Source organism: Carcharhinus amblyrhynchos, chromosome 24 (genome assembly GCF_965287045.1).
Source record: "Carcharhinus amblyrhynchos chromosome 24, sCarAmb.v2.hapA, whole genome shotgun sequence".
Classification (NCBI taxonomy): Eukaryota; Metazoa; Chordata; class Chondrichthyes; order Carcharhiniformes; family Carcharhinidae; genus Carcharhinus; species Carcharhinus amblyrhynchos.
Genome location: NC_137347.1, coordinates 35,158,009 through 35,177,269, shown reverse-complemented (window position 1 = coordinate 35,177,269; position 19,261 = coordinate 35,158,009). Strand labels below are relative to the sequence as shown.

Sequence of the window (19,261 nt, the reverse complement as noted above, 5' to 3'; positions counted from 1 at the left end):
CATTTATTTCCACTGGGCTTCATGCATTTTCTTTGCAAAGTGAGGCTAGAAGTGACAATTGTCAGCAGCACGATGGCACAGTGGTAAGCACTGCTGCCTCACAGTGCCAGACACCTGGGTTCAATTCTGGCTTTGGATAACTGTCTGTGTGGAGTTTTCACATTCTTCCCATGTGTGCACGAGTTTCCTCCGGGTGCTCCGGTTTCCTCCCAGAATCCAGACGTATGCAGGTTAGGTTGATTGGCTATGCTAAAATTGCCCCCTGGTATTCTGAGATGTGTAGTTTAAAGGGATTAGCAGGTAAATGTGTAGGGATATGGGCATAGGGAATGGGTGAGATTGTGGTCAGTGTAGACTTGATGGGCCAAATGGCCTCTTTCTGCACTGTAGGGTTTCTATGACCAGACCACAATCCCACCCAAACCCTCTTCCTGTAACCCCATATATTTACCCTGCTATCTCCCTGATACTAGGGCCAATTTAGCATAGCCAATCTACCTACTCCACACATTTAATGGTATAACTACTTAAGTAGCTCTTTTAAAAAGTCTCATAATGTAGGAAACAAGCCAATTTACTTCCCACTATTTTGTTTCATGCAGATGTGCTATTGGGGTCGTTTATTTGCACTCACTTGCATGCATTTTCTGTGCTAGGAGAAGTTGGAGCTGATGTGGTTGCCTTTTAAAAAGCATTTAGATAGTTAGATGGGTACAGAGGGATATGGGCCAAAGAGACTATATGAGACACCCAGGATAAAGGCAGCAGCAGGGGAGGGCAGGACTGAACTGGACTGGGTGGGGCCATCCCTGGACACCTGTCAATCATCCCGGGGCAGCAATAGCGCCATCCGCAGGCCGGCGGCGGAGGAGTGCGGATCACGTGGTGCACGGAGCAGCGAGTCACGTGGCGTACGGAACGGTGGGGGCGGGGCTCCCGGGCTGTGGGGGAGGGGGGCAAGCAAAATGGCGACTCAGAGCGGAGCGGCGTCAGGCAGCCTAGCCCCCGGGGTGGACTCCGGCGGAGAGGAGGCTTTCAAACTCTTTCTCACCGAGGTAAAGCCACCTGGCCAGGATGAGCGCTAGATAGGGAAGAAGCGCGGGAGGGGTGGGCGGTGGCTGCCAGCTCTGGGCGCCAAGAGCCTCTTTAGGAAAAGGCGGCTGCAGCCTGAGGCCTACATTGTTGATGGAGGAAGAGCAAAGCCTCAGCCTTGCCCATGGCCTGCGATTTAAAACCATGGCAGCAGCTTACCAGTGCAACCTGACAGACTAACCTACCTTTTGTAAGGTGGCGAGCGGTGCAGCAGTTGGTAATCTGTGGATAAACACTCCTGAGACAGAAGGTTCTTGGTTTAAATTCCACTCCAGCACACCCACACCAAAAATCAGGGCTGGCACTCCCCCGCGCACTCCTGAGGGGGTGCCACACAGCCAATGGATGGTGTGTTTCGGAGCAAACATCTGACCCAAGCCTTACCTGGATGTCAATGATTTTATCTCCGCTGCAACCCCAATTTTGAAGAAGAGCGTGGGAGTTTGTCCCTGGTGTCCCAGCCAATGTTTCTCTCTCAATCAACATTGCAAAAACAGATGATCCGATCTGTCAATTGCTGTTTGTGGGAACTTGCTATGTTCAAATTGCATTGTTTTCCACTTTTTAAAGAGTACTTAATTAGTTATACAGTAGTTGTGAAAAGTGCTCTATTAATGGAAGTTTTTCTGGTGTAAGTAGTGTTAAATTAATGGATGATTTAGAAAGGAATGTTTGACAATGTGGTCTTCCTGCACTATTGGAATTGTATGGCTGTTGATTAAGTCCTGGAATGGGACTCCAATCCTCCACCTTTTTGATTCGTAACTTGAGTAAGTAACAAAATAGCTAATTGACTAGTTGCCGTCTCCAGAATTTATTTGAAAGCTGTTGTGAACATTCTAAATGACAGATGCAAAAATACTGTGGATGCTGGAAATCTGAAATTACAGAAAATGCTGCGGATAGCAGCATCTGTCGAGTGGGAAACAGCCATTTTTTTAAAATTATAAGTGGCAGCCCTGATTTCTACTAGAAGGCAAGATTCCTACCTGCACAGTTGATTGAAATTACTGATCTTTTGGCATTTAATATCTTGCAGCTCCTCATGCTACACCTATAATAATAAAAAGGTGCATTTCTGTAACACCATACCACATTCTCATCATGCCCTTGAGACTTCACAATCACTGACTCATTTTGACCAGTTTTCATTCTTGTGAAGATGAATGACTAATTACTCTGTTCTTGTCAGATGGTGGCTTGGGCAAAGGCAAAAACTTCTATTTCTCTTTGAATAGTGCATTGGACCTTCCAGCCTACTTCCAAATAGGTAGACAGAACCTAAGTTTAACTTCTGAAGTGAAAGATGGCACCTTCGACAATGTCCTTCTTGTAACACTGGACTTCAAATATCAACTAGATTATGTACTCAATTCCTGATGTTAGGACTTCACTCTAGAACTTTCTACTCTCAACTAAGAATGCTATTGTTGAGTTATGTTATCAAAGCTTCAGCAGTCAGATTGTTGCATTAAAACCTCCTTGATTTCATAGGTGGATTAATCAGTTAATGGATCAATATGCATCTGTTCACGTAATGGGCCAGTTGTCAGCTAAAAATAGCAGTTTAGTTGTCCCTTTGTGAAATTGACTTTTATGTATTGTTTGAAGGCTACAGTGAGTTGGTCTGCTGATTCTTTGTAGGCTAACATGATATTGAAGAAGACCCAAATTTTGGGTCAATCAAAATTTAGTCAGAGGAATACAAATTATTGTTTCTATGGTAAGGATTCTGTTGACTTAGAGTTTTAGTCATAAGGCTGGTTGGAAGTGGTTTCCTCTATGTGAACATTGATTACAGCATTATTTATTTTCATAAATTTTTAAACCCATTCCTTCAACCAGATGGTATCCTTATGAATTTGAGACTGTTGTTCAAATGTCTCAATTTGTGGCAGAGTTAGACCTATTCAGTTTTTAACCATCTGTGTGTTGGAGTTTGGGTAGTTCACAAATTCTGCTGTGACGAGATTTTTGAGAAGCTTAGAAATGTTAGTGATGGTGTATCATCCCATTGTTTAGAAGTAGCACAATTTTTATTTAAACACTATTAATTAAACACTATTTAAAGGGCGAAAAGCTGCAGCATGCTACGGTGCAGAGGACCTGGGGGTCCTTGTGCATGAGTCGCAAAAACGCAGTCTGCAGGTGCAGCAGGTGATCAAGAAGGCGAATGGAATGCTGGCCTTTATAGCAAAGGGGATAGAATATAAAAGCAGGGAGGACTTGCTGCAACTGTACAGGGCACTGGTGAGGCCGCAGCTGGAGTACTGTGTGCAGTTTTGGCCGTCACACTTGGCAAGGATATTTTGGCCTTGGAGGGAGTGCAGAGGAGGTTCACTAGGCTGATACCAGAGATGAGGGGGTTGGACCATGAAGAGAGACTAAATAGACTGGGTCTGTACTCGTTGGAGTTTAGAAGGATGAGGGAGGATCTTATAGAGACGTATAAGATAATGAAAGGGATGGATAGGGTCAAGGTAGAGAGATTCTTCCCGCTGAGAAAGGACAGCAGGACTAGAGGGCACAGCCTCAAGATAAGGGGGGTGGGGGACAGTTTAGAATGGAGTTGAGGAGGAACTTCTTCACTGAAAGGGTGGTGAATCTCTGGAATTCTCTGCCTGTTGAAGTGGTGGAGGCTACCTCGCTAAATATATTTAAGTCACGGGTAGATCAGTTTTTGACAGACAAGGGAATTAAGGGTTATGGGGAGAAAGCAGGAAAGTGGAACTGATCCACTTCAGATCAGCCATGATCTTATTGGGGGGGGGGGGGGCAGGCTCGAAGGGCTAGATGGCCTACTCCTGCTGCTATTTCATATGATCTTATTGATTCAAGGCACAGCTTGATGCTGTTTTACTCAAACAAATACTTTAGGGTATTAGTGATGGCTGTCACGGGAATGAAAGACGAATCTTGATTGTACTGTATAGTGTGAGGTCCTTACAACAGTACCTGAGTCTGATCCCAAAAAACTCAAAATGGTCCACCATTTTCTGATTTCTTTCTTACCGAGGAGTGGATATGCAACTGATATAAACATGGCTCATGTTGTAGGATTCCATTAAGAGGTGTGGCTGTGTTGTTAATGCACAGTATTGTAAAGGAAATGATGTGCTTACCATGCGACTCTGTATCTCTATCCAAAGAGAACCCTTGTCCAGAGAAGACCTGTAGCTGTGTGATAGCCAGCCCTCAATAAAGAACCCTAGTTAGTGTGAACTGATCCCTTATGTATGGTCAGTGCTCTGTGTAATACTAATCCAAGGGTAAAGCAAACACAATATAGTGGTAGTGGTGGAATTTTTTGATTATAAACAACAAGGAGCCCAAGGTGGCACAGTAGTTCGCAGTGCTGTCTCACAGCACCAGGGACCCGGATTCGATTCCTGGCTTGTGTCAAAGTCTGCGGAGTTTGCACATTGTCCTCTTGTCTGAGTGTGTTTCCTCTGGGTGCTCCAGTTTCCTCCCACAGTCTGAAAGATGTGCTGGTTAGGTGCATTGGCCGTGTTAAATTCTCCTTCAGTGTACTTGAACAGGCACCAGAGTGCGGTGACTAGGGGTTTTCACAATAACTTCATTGCAGTGTTAATGTAAGCCTACATGTGACAATAATAAACAAACTTGTTGACATCAGAAGATTAGTTGGCCATATGGTTTGCAAAACAGCAGCAAACTTATGTAGGTAGCTCTGTGTTCGTGTCGAGTAAGCTTGTTTACATGTTAAGACTTGGATAAAGTTCACCCTCAAAAGAGAGTTGTTTTTTTTGGAGATCAGTGGTACAGGTCCACTTCTGTGTAGGTCAGCACGTGTAGGGCTGCCTGTAGAGGATAGAAGGCACATGGTATGTTAGATCATTTGCTTGATGCTGTTGTGCATTAACTATATAGCGTCAACCAGAAGTCCCACAATAGCTGCTATGGCATGAAACATACATCATGAATGCATCACATACTTCTCTGTCAAGCTGGTTATTGTTAAAGAAATGAAAATGTTGAGGTTTTTTCCTCAATTTGAGAGAAATGTTTTCCCTGCTTAGCTATCCAAGATGATAAATTTGGGAATTTAATGGTGGGTATTAGTAACTCTGATTTTAATCCCTAGATATAGCATACAGTGATAGGAACAATGGAATTAGGAGCAGAAGTAAGCAAATTCTGTCATTCAATCAGAGCATGACTGATCTCTATCTCCCTACCTGTTTCCATGTCCCCTTATCCTTTTTTCTATTAAAAAAATATACTGGACTCCATCTTGTGTCCGTTTAGCAATTCAGACTCCACCGCATTATGGGGCAGCGGGTTTCACGAATTCACCACCCTCTGTGAAGTAGTTCCTCCTCATTTTCGTTTTAAATCTACTGCCTCCCAACTTATTCCTGTGACCTCTTGCTCTAGATTGCCCCACAAAGAGAAACATTTGGTCTACATTTACTTTATCAATCCTTTTTGGTATTTTATGTACCTTGATCAGATCCCCTCATCCTTCTAAACTCCAGTGAGTACAAGCTCAAACTGTTTAATCTCTCCTCATATGTCAACCCCTTCATCCCCAGAATCAATCTGGTGAACCTCTGAGCTGCCTCCAATGCCACCACATCCTTCCTCAAATAAGGAGACCAAAACTGGACACTGCTCCAGATGTAGTCTCGCCAATACCCTGTACAATTTCTTTCCTTTCATATTCAATCTTTGTTTAGATTTTTATTTAGAAATTATATCTAATTTCAGTGTATCCAATCACAATATAAATTTAATTAAAACCTCAGCACAGTAATTAAGCTTCCTGATAATGGATGAAACAATTTTTTTAGCTTTAGCTCCTAGTACTGGCTCAAATTCAATAAGGTCAAACTCAGTAAGGTCCACCACGACAGTGTAATAATGTTGCCTATTTTGAACTTTAGTTCACTCAGCCTGTTACATTGTGTTGTTGCTTCAGCGTTGGGAAGTTACACTTGTTGAATGTGCTTCATTTTCTGTTTATTCCCTTCTCGCTTGTCCTTATGTTTTTTTGTACATGTGCTATTTGTGTTGTAGTATTTCAAACTGTCTCATTAATGTCACTACATCTATTTGTACACATGCTTTTGTTGTCTCTAGTCTTGACTGTTCAAGTGGAGCCCTGCTGTTCTGTCACATTATTTCTTCCCTCCCTATGCTTGAGGTCATCTAAAACACTATCCGTGAGCTAACTTATACTGAGCCCTGTACAGCCAGCACCTCTGTGTTTGCTAACCAGAGTTGGCTCCCAGTTAAGCATCACCCCAATTTTAAAATTCTCATCCTTGAATTCAATTTGATTTTAATTTGATTGGATTTATTAATACACATGTATTACTATACAGTAAAAAGTACTTTTTCTTTGTGCTATACAAACAAAGCATACCGTTCATAGAGATGGAAACGAGACGGTGCAGAATGTAGTGTTACAGTCATAACTACAGCGGAGAGAAAGATCAACTGAGTGCGAGATAGGTCCATTCAAGAGTCTGATGGTAGCAGGGAAGAAGTTGTTCTTGAGTCGGTTGGTACACGTCCTCAGACTTTTGTATCTTTTTCCCAACGGAAGAAGGTGGAAGAGGGAAAGTCTGGGTTGTGTGGGGTACTTATGCTGGTTGCTTTTCCGAGGCAGTGGGAAGTGTAAACAGTGTCAGTGGATGGGAAGCTGGCTTGCGTGATGGACTGGACTATATTCACAACCTTTTGTAGTTTCTTGCGGTCAAATCTTTACTCTGCCTCTCCCTATCTCTAATCTCCTTCAGCTTTACAACCTTCTCAAGATATTGGTACTGTTCTTGTGCATCCCTGATAATTTCTTCACACTGATGGCTGTGCTTTGAGCTGCTAAGGCCCCTTAGTTGCTGAAGATGCTGCTTAAAACTTACCCCTTTGATTTTTTTTAGTAATTTGTTTTAATGTTTCTGTGGCTCTGTGTCAATCTTTGTTTGGTATCTCTCCAGCAAAGTACTTTGGGATATTTTAGTGCTTTAATGGCACTATGTAGATGTGAGTTGTTTGTTGGTACACATTTTCAAAGGTGGTTGTGATTGCTAGTGTTTTCATAGAATCCCTGCAGTGCAGAAGAGGCTATTCTCTCAATCAAGTCTGCACTGACCACAGTCCCACCCAGGCCCTGTTCCCATAATCCCACATATTTACCCTGCTAATCCCCCGGGTCAACTTAGCATGGCCAGTCAACATAACCGTCACATCTTTGGACTGTGGGAGGAAACAGGAGCATCCAGCGGGAACCCATGCTGACATGGGGGGAACATGTAAACTCCACACAGACAGTGACTCGAGGCCGAAATTTGAACCCAGGTCCCTGGAGCTGAGGGGCAGCAATGCTAACCACTGTTTATCAATTCCTTAATCAATTTACTTTGTCGTATTGGCAAATTCATAATTTTAAAGTTATGTTTGCTAATTGCAATCTTTATGCTCTTGCAGGTTAAGCAGATTGAACAGAGGGACTCTGTCCTGACCCCAAAACAGCAAATTGAAAGACTGACGAGACCCGGATCCACCTACATCAATCTAAATCCATTTGAAGTATGTCGCTTTCCAACATTTGTAGTTTATTTTTACAGTTGAAGTGTGATTGAATTCCTGACATCTTATGTGACTGACTATCTTTGCTCATCCTTCCCAATGTCTTTGTATCTGTTGACATGGTTGACCACATCAACACTACTGCCCTCCAACACCTCTTATAAAAACAGAGTTCTGCAGAAGCTGGCAGAATTTATGGAGAGAAATGGAGTTTAAAATTTTGAATCCAATATGACTTTTTTGAAACTGTTATTAGTGAAGTGGGACTGCTTGTGTCCGGTTGCATTTCTAAATATCAGAGCTTCCTGCAGTGTCTTATCTTCCCTGATTCCATTGCCTCTGGAATCCTTGGCCACCTCCTATTTCTCGTCTGTGCTGTCTCACATGACGTTATCTGAAAATACACGACTGGGTTCCAAATGCACCCCAACGACACCCAATTCTCCATCACCGCCTGTCTCAACTCCTCGCCTTGTGCTGCACTCCTTGTTCACAATCCAGTTCTGAGTGAGCGTAAAATTTTTCCATTTAAACTTTGGGAAGTCCCAAGCTGTTAACTTTGATACTGTCAAAAACTCTCTTCATGAGCTTCAGAATCCAGCCCTCTTCCTGGCCTACATCCCAAGTTGTACCAGATTTACATGATCTCAGCATTCTATTCGACCATGAGCTCCCAATCTTATACCCACTCTGTCACAAAAACTACCTACTTTTGACGTCCCATCCTTCTCCTTAGGCAGACCTTTGGGATGATTTCCTTCCACTCTGCCTGATAAATTCAATACCCAATCTGGAAATTCCATTGCATGTGGGTCAGGTAATGCTTGACAGTTGTGTGGATTAGTTGTTTTGATGTTTGTGCATGTCCTCCTTGACTACATCTCTGCGTATTCTGGACAAGTCTCTCAGTGTGTTTGGTGCCTTCGTGAATGAACCTGCACCATTTTGGTTGATCAAAAGCCAGGGGACTCCCATGAGACAGTGAAGATGTTTGACTGCTGCAGGGATATTTGGAGGACATCCCTAAATAATTTCTGTCTTCCTGGGAGTCTCCTGCTGCAACCAAATTCCACATAGTGCAATTGCTTCAGGAGTTTGGCATTAGGCATATGAGTGACATGTCCTGCTCAGTGGTTTTGAGTGATTTGTGCCTCAATGCTGGGCATGTTGACTTGGAAAAGGACATTGGAGTTGGACCACCTTTCCTGTCGTTGCATTGAGAATCTTGCAAAGGTACCATTGATGGAACTTCTCTAATGCTTTGAAGTACCTGCTTTAGGTTGCCGAAGTCTCGGAAGCATGCAGGAACGTGGGCATCACTGCTGCCGAGTAAATCATGACCTTGTCTTGGGTTTGAAATCCTAGTCCTCAAATACTCTTTTCCTCAATGCAAAAGAGAAAATGCTGGAAAATCTCAGCAGGCCTGCCAGCATCTATAAGGAGGGAAAAGAGCTGACGTTTCGAGTCCAGATTACCCTTTCTCTTTTCCTCAGTGATGTAAAGGCTGAGCTGGCACATTGATGATTAATTTCGTCATTGTTGTTTCTGTCCTTTCCTCAACCCTTCCAACGATGATGATATTAGTTCTAGAATTGACTCTTCCAATGATGAAAATCTCATCCATGCTGCTATTACCTCCAGACTTGACTCTTCCAATGCTCTCTTGGCTGCTGCCAATTCTCTGCCCTGCTCCTCCCATCATTTTCCACTTGTTGTAAATTTCAGCTCTTTCCAGGTTTTGCTGCCTTTAACCATATTAGAATCCCATTAATCCATTCACTCCTGTGCTCGCCAACTTGCGTGGGCTTCCTGCCTAGTAATGCCTCAAATTTTAAATGTTTATGTCTTCACTGAAATCCTTTGATGGCATCACAGCGAGGCCTACAATCCACTGAAAACTCCATGATTCATCAATCTGGCCTTTGGTTTATTCCTGATTTCCACCACTTAATTACTGGTGGCCCAGCTTTCGGCTTTGGAATTATTTGTCTGCTTTTCTTCAATTAAGACATTCAATAAAACCTCTTTGACCAAAGGTTTGGTCATTTGTTCTGATGTCATCTTCTTGTCTCATCGTCAATTTATTTGTGTGAGCGTGCATCTGTGAAGTGTGGTGGAACATTTTGCTATGTTAAAAGTGCTATATAAATACAAGTTGTTATTGTTTGTATGAAGTAGTTGAGTTTCTGCTTTGACACTGTCAGGAACCCAGGCACAATTTCATTCAAATTGTAGCTTTCCAAAGTTAAGTTGTGGTTCAATTTTATGCTCAAACTAACCTGCATATCACAAAGCTCCATTTTCCATGAACTAATGCAATAGAATATTAGAATGTAACTGTTTACTTTTTCCCTTGCATTTAAGAGTTAATATATTAAAGTGACAACCTGGTCCTGTTTTATTACTGCAGTGAAAATGAAATGATCACAAAAATAAGCTTTTTTAATTAATGTCTTGTCCAGTGCTTGATTTTTAAATTGTTGAAAGTGACTTGAAGTCATTTACTTGTTTCATCTTTGTGCACTCTTTTTAGTTCTGGATTATTTTCTTCTTGGCAAGATGCTTATAATCATTTGAATCGCTACAGTGCAGAAGGAGGCCATTTGGCCCGTTGAGCCTGCACTGACAATCCCACCAGACCCTATCCCCGTAACCCTGTGTATTTATCCTTCTAATCCCCTTAATTTATACATCTTGAGACACTAAAAGACAATTTAAGCATAGCCAACCCACCTAACCTGCACATCTTTGGAATGTGGGAGGAAACCCATACAGACAGGAAGAACATGCAAACTCCACACAGACACTCAAGGCTGGAATCGTACCCAGGTCCCTGGCACTGTGAAGCAGCAGTGTTATCCAGTATGCCATCATGCCTCCCATAATATATTTACTAAAACACATCCTCATGAAAAAGCAAAAATCTGAAGAGTCTTGTTGAAGGGTTGCAGGTGGGTACAACTAACAAAACTCAGTTTGTTAATTCAGACTGGAAGCATCTAGTTTGTGGACAGGATCCACTTCCAGTGCGATTTTAAAAAAAAGTCTGCATCAGAGATTGCAGGAGTTTGATTTGTGCTAGATGTAAATTGTGCCAAAAATTCCTCCTCCTCATTCTGGTTTGGTGGATTTTAGTGAATTGTGACCCAATGAAAACTTTTTTTAAAAGATGTATCCAGCAATAAGCTATTGATTGCTTTTGTTTTCACATTCATTTCATTCATTAGAATCCATTCTGTAAGTGTTGTGTGTGTGTGTGTGTGTGTGTGTGTGTATATGTTAATGATGATGTCGTTGTAACATGCTTGCTTTTGGACTACTTTAAGGTAATAGCTGGCTCTATTATAGCACTTTCCTAATGGTGCCTGCTAAAAATCAAATAGTAGTTGCTGCATGTGTGTTTTATTACACAGGTATTGCAGATAGATCCTGAAGCAACAGATGAAGAGCTGAAAAAGCGGTTCAGACAGGTAGACACATCTCTGTTTGCCATACTACAGGCTAAGGTAGCAAAGACCTTAGGTACAGTCGATGTTATTTAAGTGAGTGAATAAAAATTGACAATTCTAAAACAGTTTTTATCTGCATACATTACATTTTATTAACTGAATGTTGTTTTGGTTGAGAATTCTTGTTAAGTGAATACATTTTTTTCCAATCTTGCCTTGGTTAGACCCCAAATTCTGCAGTTATTGTCTGTAATATGTTGCATGATTATTCAATTGTTTACCATACAAGTTAAGTCAAGCTAATAGAAATGACAAAATTCTCCCTGCTGTCCGATCGCCAAGTCTGACTCCCACATCCCATCATCTCCCACCCAACCGATGGCCCCTTTGATAAAGTCTGGGTGCTACTGATCCATTTGGATCAGGAGAATGCAGGTTCCACTCTCAGCCTGGGCAGTACTTGGGGCTTTAGCGATCCTGTCAGAGTGTGCACGCGTGTGAGAACGTCAGGTGAGATCACCATTGGGCTTGACAGTGATGGCCCCCATGTAGAATGGCCTGAAGTTGCCTAGTCCTGCACGTGCCATTGGTGAGGTACTGGAGAGCTGCTAGTGCCTGTGGCAGCACGTTCCAGCGTGAGTCAACACTTTCAGCAGAAAATATGTAGTAGATAATCCTCACTAACATTTCAGCACACACTTTAGGGAGGTCTTTGTGGGCAAACAAGATATTCACTTAACAGGAATTGACATTTCTAATGCTGATTGTTGCTTTTTGTTGTGGGAATAAAAAGAACTTTCTATCATTTATTGAATTAAAAGTAATTTAGTCATACTAAAGAAATTTGGCCATGTTTTTTATTTTAATTCACTGGGGCCATATCATGCACTAGACATAGCATATCCTTTACTAGCCTGTGAAAATCGACACTTTTTTTTCCAAATTCTCTCCCTTCCTCAAGGTGCTGACTCACGTTGGGGTATGGTTCTCTGGGTGCAAGCAGCCCTTCGGTACCTCGCCCAAGTGGCCATTCTTCAGCTGTGAGCCCAGACAGTGAGTATCGTCAGGCTACCCTCACCCAGCGTCCACACGTATGTACTTTCAGGCAGTGGTCACTGAATAGTGATCAGGTGCAAGAACTCTGGCTGATTTTGTTTTAAAGAAACAACAACAATCCTAATCTGAACACACTTGAGACCTTCTATTGCCATAGTGCAATTCCAGCTCACAACAGCCAATTTGGCACAAACCAGGCATTAGATTAGGGACCTCCCTAGTGTGGAGAACTCCAGCACTGTGTCAGGCCATGTATTTGTTGGCTGATTTATTGGAATTAACCATTTACGTGGTATCATTTTTTGATCCTTGCCATGGGTTGGCATTTAAGTGCAATGCTTAATGTTCTGTCAACACAAGTTTTATTGTGCGGCAAGTCTATTGTGCATGTTTCCATTTCAGCATATGCTGCTTGCAGACCCGAGCCAAGGCTGCTTTTTTTTTTCCCCCAGCCTTAAGTCAGTTATGGAATGTTTTGGATCCTTTCAGAACAATGGAGATTGAAATTTAGAAAGGGGAAAGTATGAGAAAGGACTTTAACATTTCAAATTTGAATACTGAAAGGTATGGAGAAAATGGAGAGTAAATTAGGAACTGAAAAATAACAAGACTTTAATGGAGGGAAAATGATGCAGAGTAGAAAGGGGAAACATTAAGAATGCTGTTTTCAAGAAGGAATTGAAGTCTTTCATCGCAATGTGTGTATCGTCTTAAAATTATAACATTAACAATTTCTGTAATATTCTAATATCTTGAATTATGCATGCATTGTAAATAATTTCCTCTACAATTCTAGCTGTCAATCTTGGTACATCCGGACAAAAATCAAGATGACCCTGAAAGAGCACAGAAGGCTTTTGAAGGTGAGTCAGTGCAGTCATGGTAGTAACAAGCTCTAAATCGATATCCATGGATTTTTCTAATATAGGTTTGGAAATATAGGTTTCATTTAAAATGCTCCTTCTGGTAATATTCCATATGGTTTAAAATGTAATTGAATGCAAGCATTGATTTAAGTTGATCTCACTTTGATTCATAGAATCCCTACAGTGCAGAAAGAGCCCATTTGGCCCATTGAGCCTGCACTGACCACAATCACATCCAGGCCCTAGCCCCGTAACCCCATGTATTTGCCCTGCTGGTCCCCGTGTCACTGAGGAGCAAGTTAGTGGCCAATCCACCTAATCCGCACATCTTTGCAGTGTAGTACTTGATGTTCTTGTGTCTGGCTGTCCAGCAGCGCTTGCTGCAAATGTATGAGCATGGATGTTAAGGTGAGGGCAGCAATTGAACTTGGTTATGGTCCACTGCAGTTTTCAGCAGCCTGCTATACTGCTAGTGTTGATGCATAAACAATGGATGTTTGAAGAATACCTGTCTTTAAATGACCCATAACCCAATGAGTAAGCAATGCATTCAACAAGGGAGAAACAGGGTAAGGAAAAAATTCACGCAAGATGAGAAAAATAAGGAAGTCAGTTTCTGTAATGACCTACTTGATAAAGGCACCATCTATGTAGAACTGTGTAAAAACTACAGCTCAGTAACAGGCTATTGGACCCAACTAGTCCATGCCAGTGTGCGTGCTCCACACAAACCCAGTCCTACTTCTCTTCCTTTAACCCTATTGCAGGTGAGCAATGGCTACTAGTGGGAGTGTTTACAGATCTAGTTTAAAGTTTTAAAGTTTGTTTATTAGTCGCAAGTAAGGCTTACATTAATACTGCAATGAAGTTACTGTGAAATTCCCCTAGTCGCCACATTTTGGCATCTATTTGGGTCAATGCATCTAATTAACCACTTCTTTCAGACTGGGAGGAAACCGGAGCACCCAGAGGAAACCCACGCAGACACGGAGAAAATATGCAAACTCCGCACAGACAGTCACCCAAGTCATGAATCGAACCTGGGTCCCTGGCGCTGAGAGGCAGCAGTGCTAATCACTGTGCCACCGTGCTACTCAGCACATCAGGAGGGAAAGAAGGCAGTAGTGTCAAAACACCCCAGTCACTGCTCCAAGTTGGACCAACTAATTAGACACAGATTATGTCTCAAATCTGGGCCTCCTTGCCTGCTTGGCTCAGTACACATTGATATTGTCATTACCCAGTAGGCTACCTGTGGAGCTGGGAATGTTTTTGTTTTGGAATTGATTCATTTGTTATAAGCAAAACTAAATGCTAACTTTTCTCGCTTCTCGATAGCTGTTGACAAAGCTTACAAGATGTTATTGGAACCAGAACAGAAGAAACGAGCTATCGATGTGATACAGGCAGCAAGGGAAACAATAGAACACAATGTAAGCATTAATTTTGTTCACTTGGCTTGATTCTGAATGACACACATTACTTCTTTGGCAACAATACTTACAAAACCCCTATGTTTGCGAGCGTTCGATGGTAGAAGAATTGGATTGTGGTGTGGACTGAATCTCTCTCCACCCCACTCATTTTTCTTCCCATTTTGTTTCTATTGCATGTTCACACTGGTACGAACAGATATTTGCAATGCATTATGAATTCACTAAGTTTCTCGTAGCCTTGCAGTCATTTTACTGACAAAGCTTGTATTCAGTGAATTAAAAGTATGGAATGTTCTATTAACATGGCTGCAAGTAAGAAAAAAAACAACTGTCCTGCTTGATTTAAGTAGCACATTTAGTATATTCTGAGTAATTAAAATACATCACTTTGGACATGCCATTTGATGGTACCACAAAAAATTGCAGTGTTGTATTGTATTAGAACCTAATCTAACCACCTGCAATAGTTCATATCAGTATTCAGCTGATTAAAACAAAAGATGCATTAAAAATGTGTATGGCAATTACAGTCACCCAGGAAAAGGCAATTGATGGAACTGTTGTCTTTAGTTGGAGAGCGTGTTTTGATGGTGCAGATTCAGAAATAGAGAATCCTTTAAAAAGGGAGAGAATTCAAGTCTCTGCACGATCAACATGCTTTATTTATTTAGCTGCCCAAGAGGGATCATCTGTCTCTCAACTCCCAAAGAACTGGAAATACTCCTACATTAAACACATGTTAAATATGGAACACAGATGGTATTTTGAGGATGCAGAGACTAGATTTGTTATGAATGTTTTTTTGCCTGAAATATCTATCTAATGTTTTTCTTTTTAAAAAAAAAATCCATATTGAACCATTGAAGTGGAATTTATTTAACTATTATACCATTCACTTCAGCCTTTCATCTCATTCCCTTCCATCCTCAATATGCTCAGGATAGATCTGTGGATTCTTGCACTGTGTTTGGCCAAAGTGCCTTTTTTGTGTGACAGTCCACGTAGTGAGTGAGTACAGACTGTCCAAATGGGTCAGTTGCAACTGAGCCTAACACCTTCTCCCACCTGATGATGCCTACTGGATAGTGATCAGTTGTGGACTGCTTGGCTAGTTTCCATTTGCCCCTTTCTTTATCCTAGGGATGCTAATAGTTACATCTTATATGAGCTTGGCAAATCTGAATATACATCAGAATACAAACTTGGGGCCTTGCTGATCTCTCTTCTCCAATGCCATACCACATGGTGCAATATCCACTAAGATAGGTCAGTCTCCGAATTCCAATTAGTCATTTTGCATTAAAAATTAAAACAAAATAATTTTTTTGCCTCTGCTAATATTTGAAGTCAATTAACAGAAATATTTCAGATCCTAAACCATACAACATTTCTTTTCTTTCATGGTATAACCCTTTCTCTCTTTCCCTTATGTCTTCTTCCAAGCATTTAAATTCAAATTCTTAGTCTTGTTATTTATGCTTTTCTTAGAGTTGCTTTGCACAATACTCTTGACCCTTATTTGAACTGCCCATGATCATACTCCACTATATTTCAACAACTTATTGGATAAGGTTTCTTAGCTCTTGGTTTTATATTCTGAGTAAATTCTGGCTTGTGTTGTGCCTGCCCCACAGTTTTAACCTTTATATAATGGACAAAGAATTGTGAGGTAGACTTCTTGTTAGTACAACAATATTTATTTAAACGCGCAATTAATAATCACCCAACTGACAATGTTATCTTACAGAAATACTAAAGTTCAAGTCTAGACCTTGACTTAACTTTGCGTGACTGGCAAGTACCCAGGCAGATATTGGCCTTTGTTTGTGCACTGGTCTCTTGTCCTCTGTGTATTCTCGTCCTTTGGTCTGACCTGGCACTCTGCTCTGGTCTTCCTTTCTTCTTGGGTGTGGTGGTCGTTGCTGGCGATGTCACCATTGTTATTGCCTGTTCGTGGAGTCAGAGAGAGCGAGCGCTTCTTCTCTTGTGCAGCAGCTTTTATCCTTCCTTGGTTTTGTGTCCTTTTGGGCAGTCTCCTGATTCTTGTGAATTAATCAATCAGGGCTTGATCACTCTGATCGATTAGAGTTCATCAGGCGCTGCCACACCAGTCTCTGGGTGTGTACCCAACAGCCGTGCCCGTAGGTGCTGGAGGCACATGGGTCACATATCGTCATGGGGTTATGCTGCAACTATGCAGGACCTTGGTGAGACCACATTTGGAATATTGTGTGCAGTTCTGATCACCTCACTATAAGAAGGATGTGGAAGCATTGGAGAGAGTGCAGAGGAGATTTTCCAGGATGCTGCCTAGTTTGGAGGATAGGTCTTATGAGGAAAGGTTGAGGGAGCTAGGGCTTCTCTCTAGAGCGGAGGAGGATGAGAGGCAACTTAATAGAGGTTTATAAGATGATGAGGGGGATAGATAGTGGATGTGCAGAGACTATTTCCTCGGGTGGATGTAGCTGTTACTAGGGGGCATAACTATAAGGTTCATGCTGGGGGATATAGGAGGGAGGTCCGAGGTAGATTCTTCACTGAGAGTGGTTGGGGTGTGGCATGCACTGCCTGCTATGATAGTGGAATTGGATGCTTTAGGAACTTTCAAGCGGTTATTGGATAGGCACGTGGAACACGCCAGAATGATAGGGAGTGGGATAGCTTGATCTTGGGTTCAGACATAGCTCTGCACAACATCGAGGGCTGAAGGGCCTGTACGGTGCTGTACTGTTCTATGTTCAATACCTCCCTCCCAAGTAAGGGGTTAAGATTCCCCTTTTTGGTCAAACATACTTGTTTATGAGACAAAGTGCCCATTGTCTTTGGGATGGCCTATTTCCTGTGTGTTCAGTCGTCTGAGTTGCAGCCTGTTTATCTGTCTTTTAAGCTGCAGCCTGCTGTTAGTGTTTATCCAATATCCCAACGTGCTCAGTAAATCGCCATTTTAGGTGGCCTGTTTGGCCACGCTTGGCTATTCAATGGTTTTTAGTTGCCTTACATTTCTTATAAATGTTGTTTATACATTGATTGCTTAATCTTACACACGTCAATCTAAAGATCCTAGCTGAATGGGCTTTATTTTATCAGGTAAAGGATGGGGATGTTGCATTAGTAGATCTTGCATAGTGGAGGTGGCCTGGGAATGTTTAATCATGGCAGTTCTGATGGAAACCGTATTCTGCTGATGATGGTAAGCTCAGCCTGGAAACTGAGCCAATGGGCAGTCACCCAACCCAGGTGGCTTTGAGCACCTACAGATGTTACCGCTTGCAACACCGTTCCTTCAGGCTCTGCTGCAGCACCATTCAGTACTCGTAACATAAACTATTTGGCACAGAAAGAGCCCATGCAGACTTTATGGATAAATGGGACAATTGGTAAAAGGATAACCAACATTGGGGATCACTACTTGTTGGATTCCTTTTTTGAGGATTATGATTTTGCCCAGACCAGATCTTAAACTAGAAAATAATTTGGAACCTTGGCACATACTGATTAGATTTGCCTTGAACAAGGGCTATCAAATTGGAATGTTCTGTTCAGAATGTGGGAGTCCATTTCGATTCACTCAATGACCTTTTGTTTCTTGGCAAAGCACATCATAAACTTGTTTCACACTTGTACTCGTATTTATCAAGGCAATCAAATGGGGCAAGTCCTGTATGTTTCTATTGCTCGATATTGTCCAGTTTTTTTTCTGCATTTAGGCACTCATTTCAATATACCTTATATATTTTGAGATAATTGTGGTTAGCACTTCTTCCTCACAGCGCCAGGGACCCAGATTCGGTTCTGGCCTTGGGTGAATGTTTGTACATTCTCCTCATGTCTGTATGGGTTTCCTCCAGGTGTTCCAGTTTTCTCCCAAAGATGTGCAGGTTAGGTGTATTGGCCATGCTAAATTGACACTGTGTCAGAGGGACTCACAGCGAAAATACATGAGGTTGCGGGGATAGGGCCTGGATGGGATTGTTGTCAGTGCAGGCATGGTGGGCTCGAATGGCTTCCTTCTGCACTGTGTAGGGTTTCTATGATTCTATAATTATACATTTAGCTGTCTAATTACAATTTTACACTGGCTGCATTTAAGACCAGACGGCACAATCTCAGAATAAAGGAGTGCCAATTTAAGACCGAGATGAGGATAGCGAGTCTTTGGAACTCCTTGTCACAAAGCACTCTGGGGGCAGAGACCTTTTGTATATTTAAGACTGAGATAGTTTTTTTTGATTAGAGAGGGAATCCAGGGTTACGGGGAGAGGGCAGGAAAGTGGTTGTGAGGAATGTGTCGGATTAGCCATGATCCTATTGAATGGTAGAACAGGCTCAAGGGGCCAAATGGTCTATTCCTTTCCTATTTCTTATGGTCTTAGCATATATTTTGATTGCAATCTGACATAGGTAAGGAATTTTTTTATTTTATAAATCCTTTATCCCATTTCCCAGAAATGTCAGAACTATTGCTCTTCAGCTTCAGCCAATCTGTTAATAGATGCAATTGTTACTAAAGCTTTGTAATCGCACTTACCTGAGTATGTGCCAAAGGTGATGATCATTGTGTGCAGGGCTGGCTATCTTTCCTATTCTGAGTAAAGCCCCACATGGTTGTGGAATTCATCCTTCCTAGGGGGATGATATTGTCGCTGGACTAGTAATCCAGAGACCTGAGCTTGAATCCCACCCTGACACATGGTAGAGTTCAATGAATGCAATAAAAATCTGGAACTAAAAGTCTAATGATGACTGTGAAACCATTGTTGATATTTGCAAAAACCCACCTGGTTCACCAGTGTTATATAAGAAAGGA

The 19,261-nt window shown here is 41.9% G+C and overlaps 1 protein-coding gene across 1 annotated transcript in view; it reads left to right on the top strand.

Annotated features, from left to right (window-relative positions):
- The first annotated feature begins 943 nt into the window (after window positions 1-943).
- dnajc8 (DnaJ (Hsp40) homolog, subfamily C, member 8) overlaps window positions 944-19,261 on the top strand; it is a 45,297-nt gene continuing 26,979 nt past the window's right edge. Inside the window, exons 1-5 of the mRNA XM_080211496.1 lie at window positions 944-1,055; window positions 7,546-7,647; window positions 11,061-11,117; window positions 12,949-13,015; window positions 14,357-14,451. Coding sequence (XP_080067622.1) covers window positions 966-1,055; window positions 7,546-7,647; window positions 11,061-11,117; window positions 12,949-13,015; window positions 14,357-14,451 — 411 coding nt within the window. The 5' untranslated portion in view covers window positions 944-965. The remainder of the gene's footprint in view (window positions 1,056-7,545; window positions 7,648-11,060; window positions 11,118-12,948; window positions 13,016-14,356; window positions 14,452-19,261) is intronic.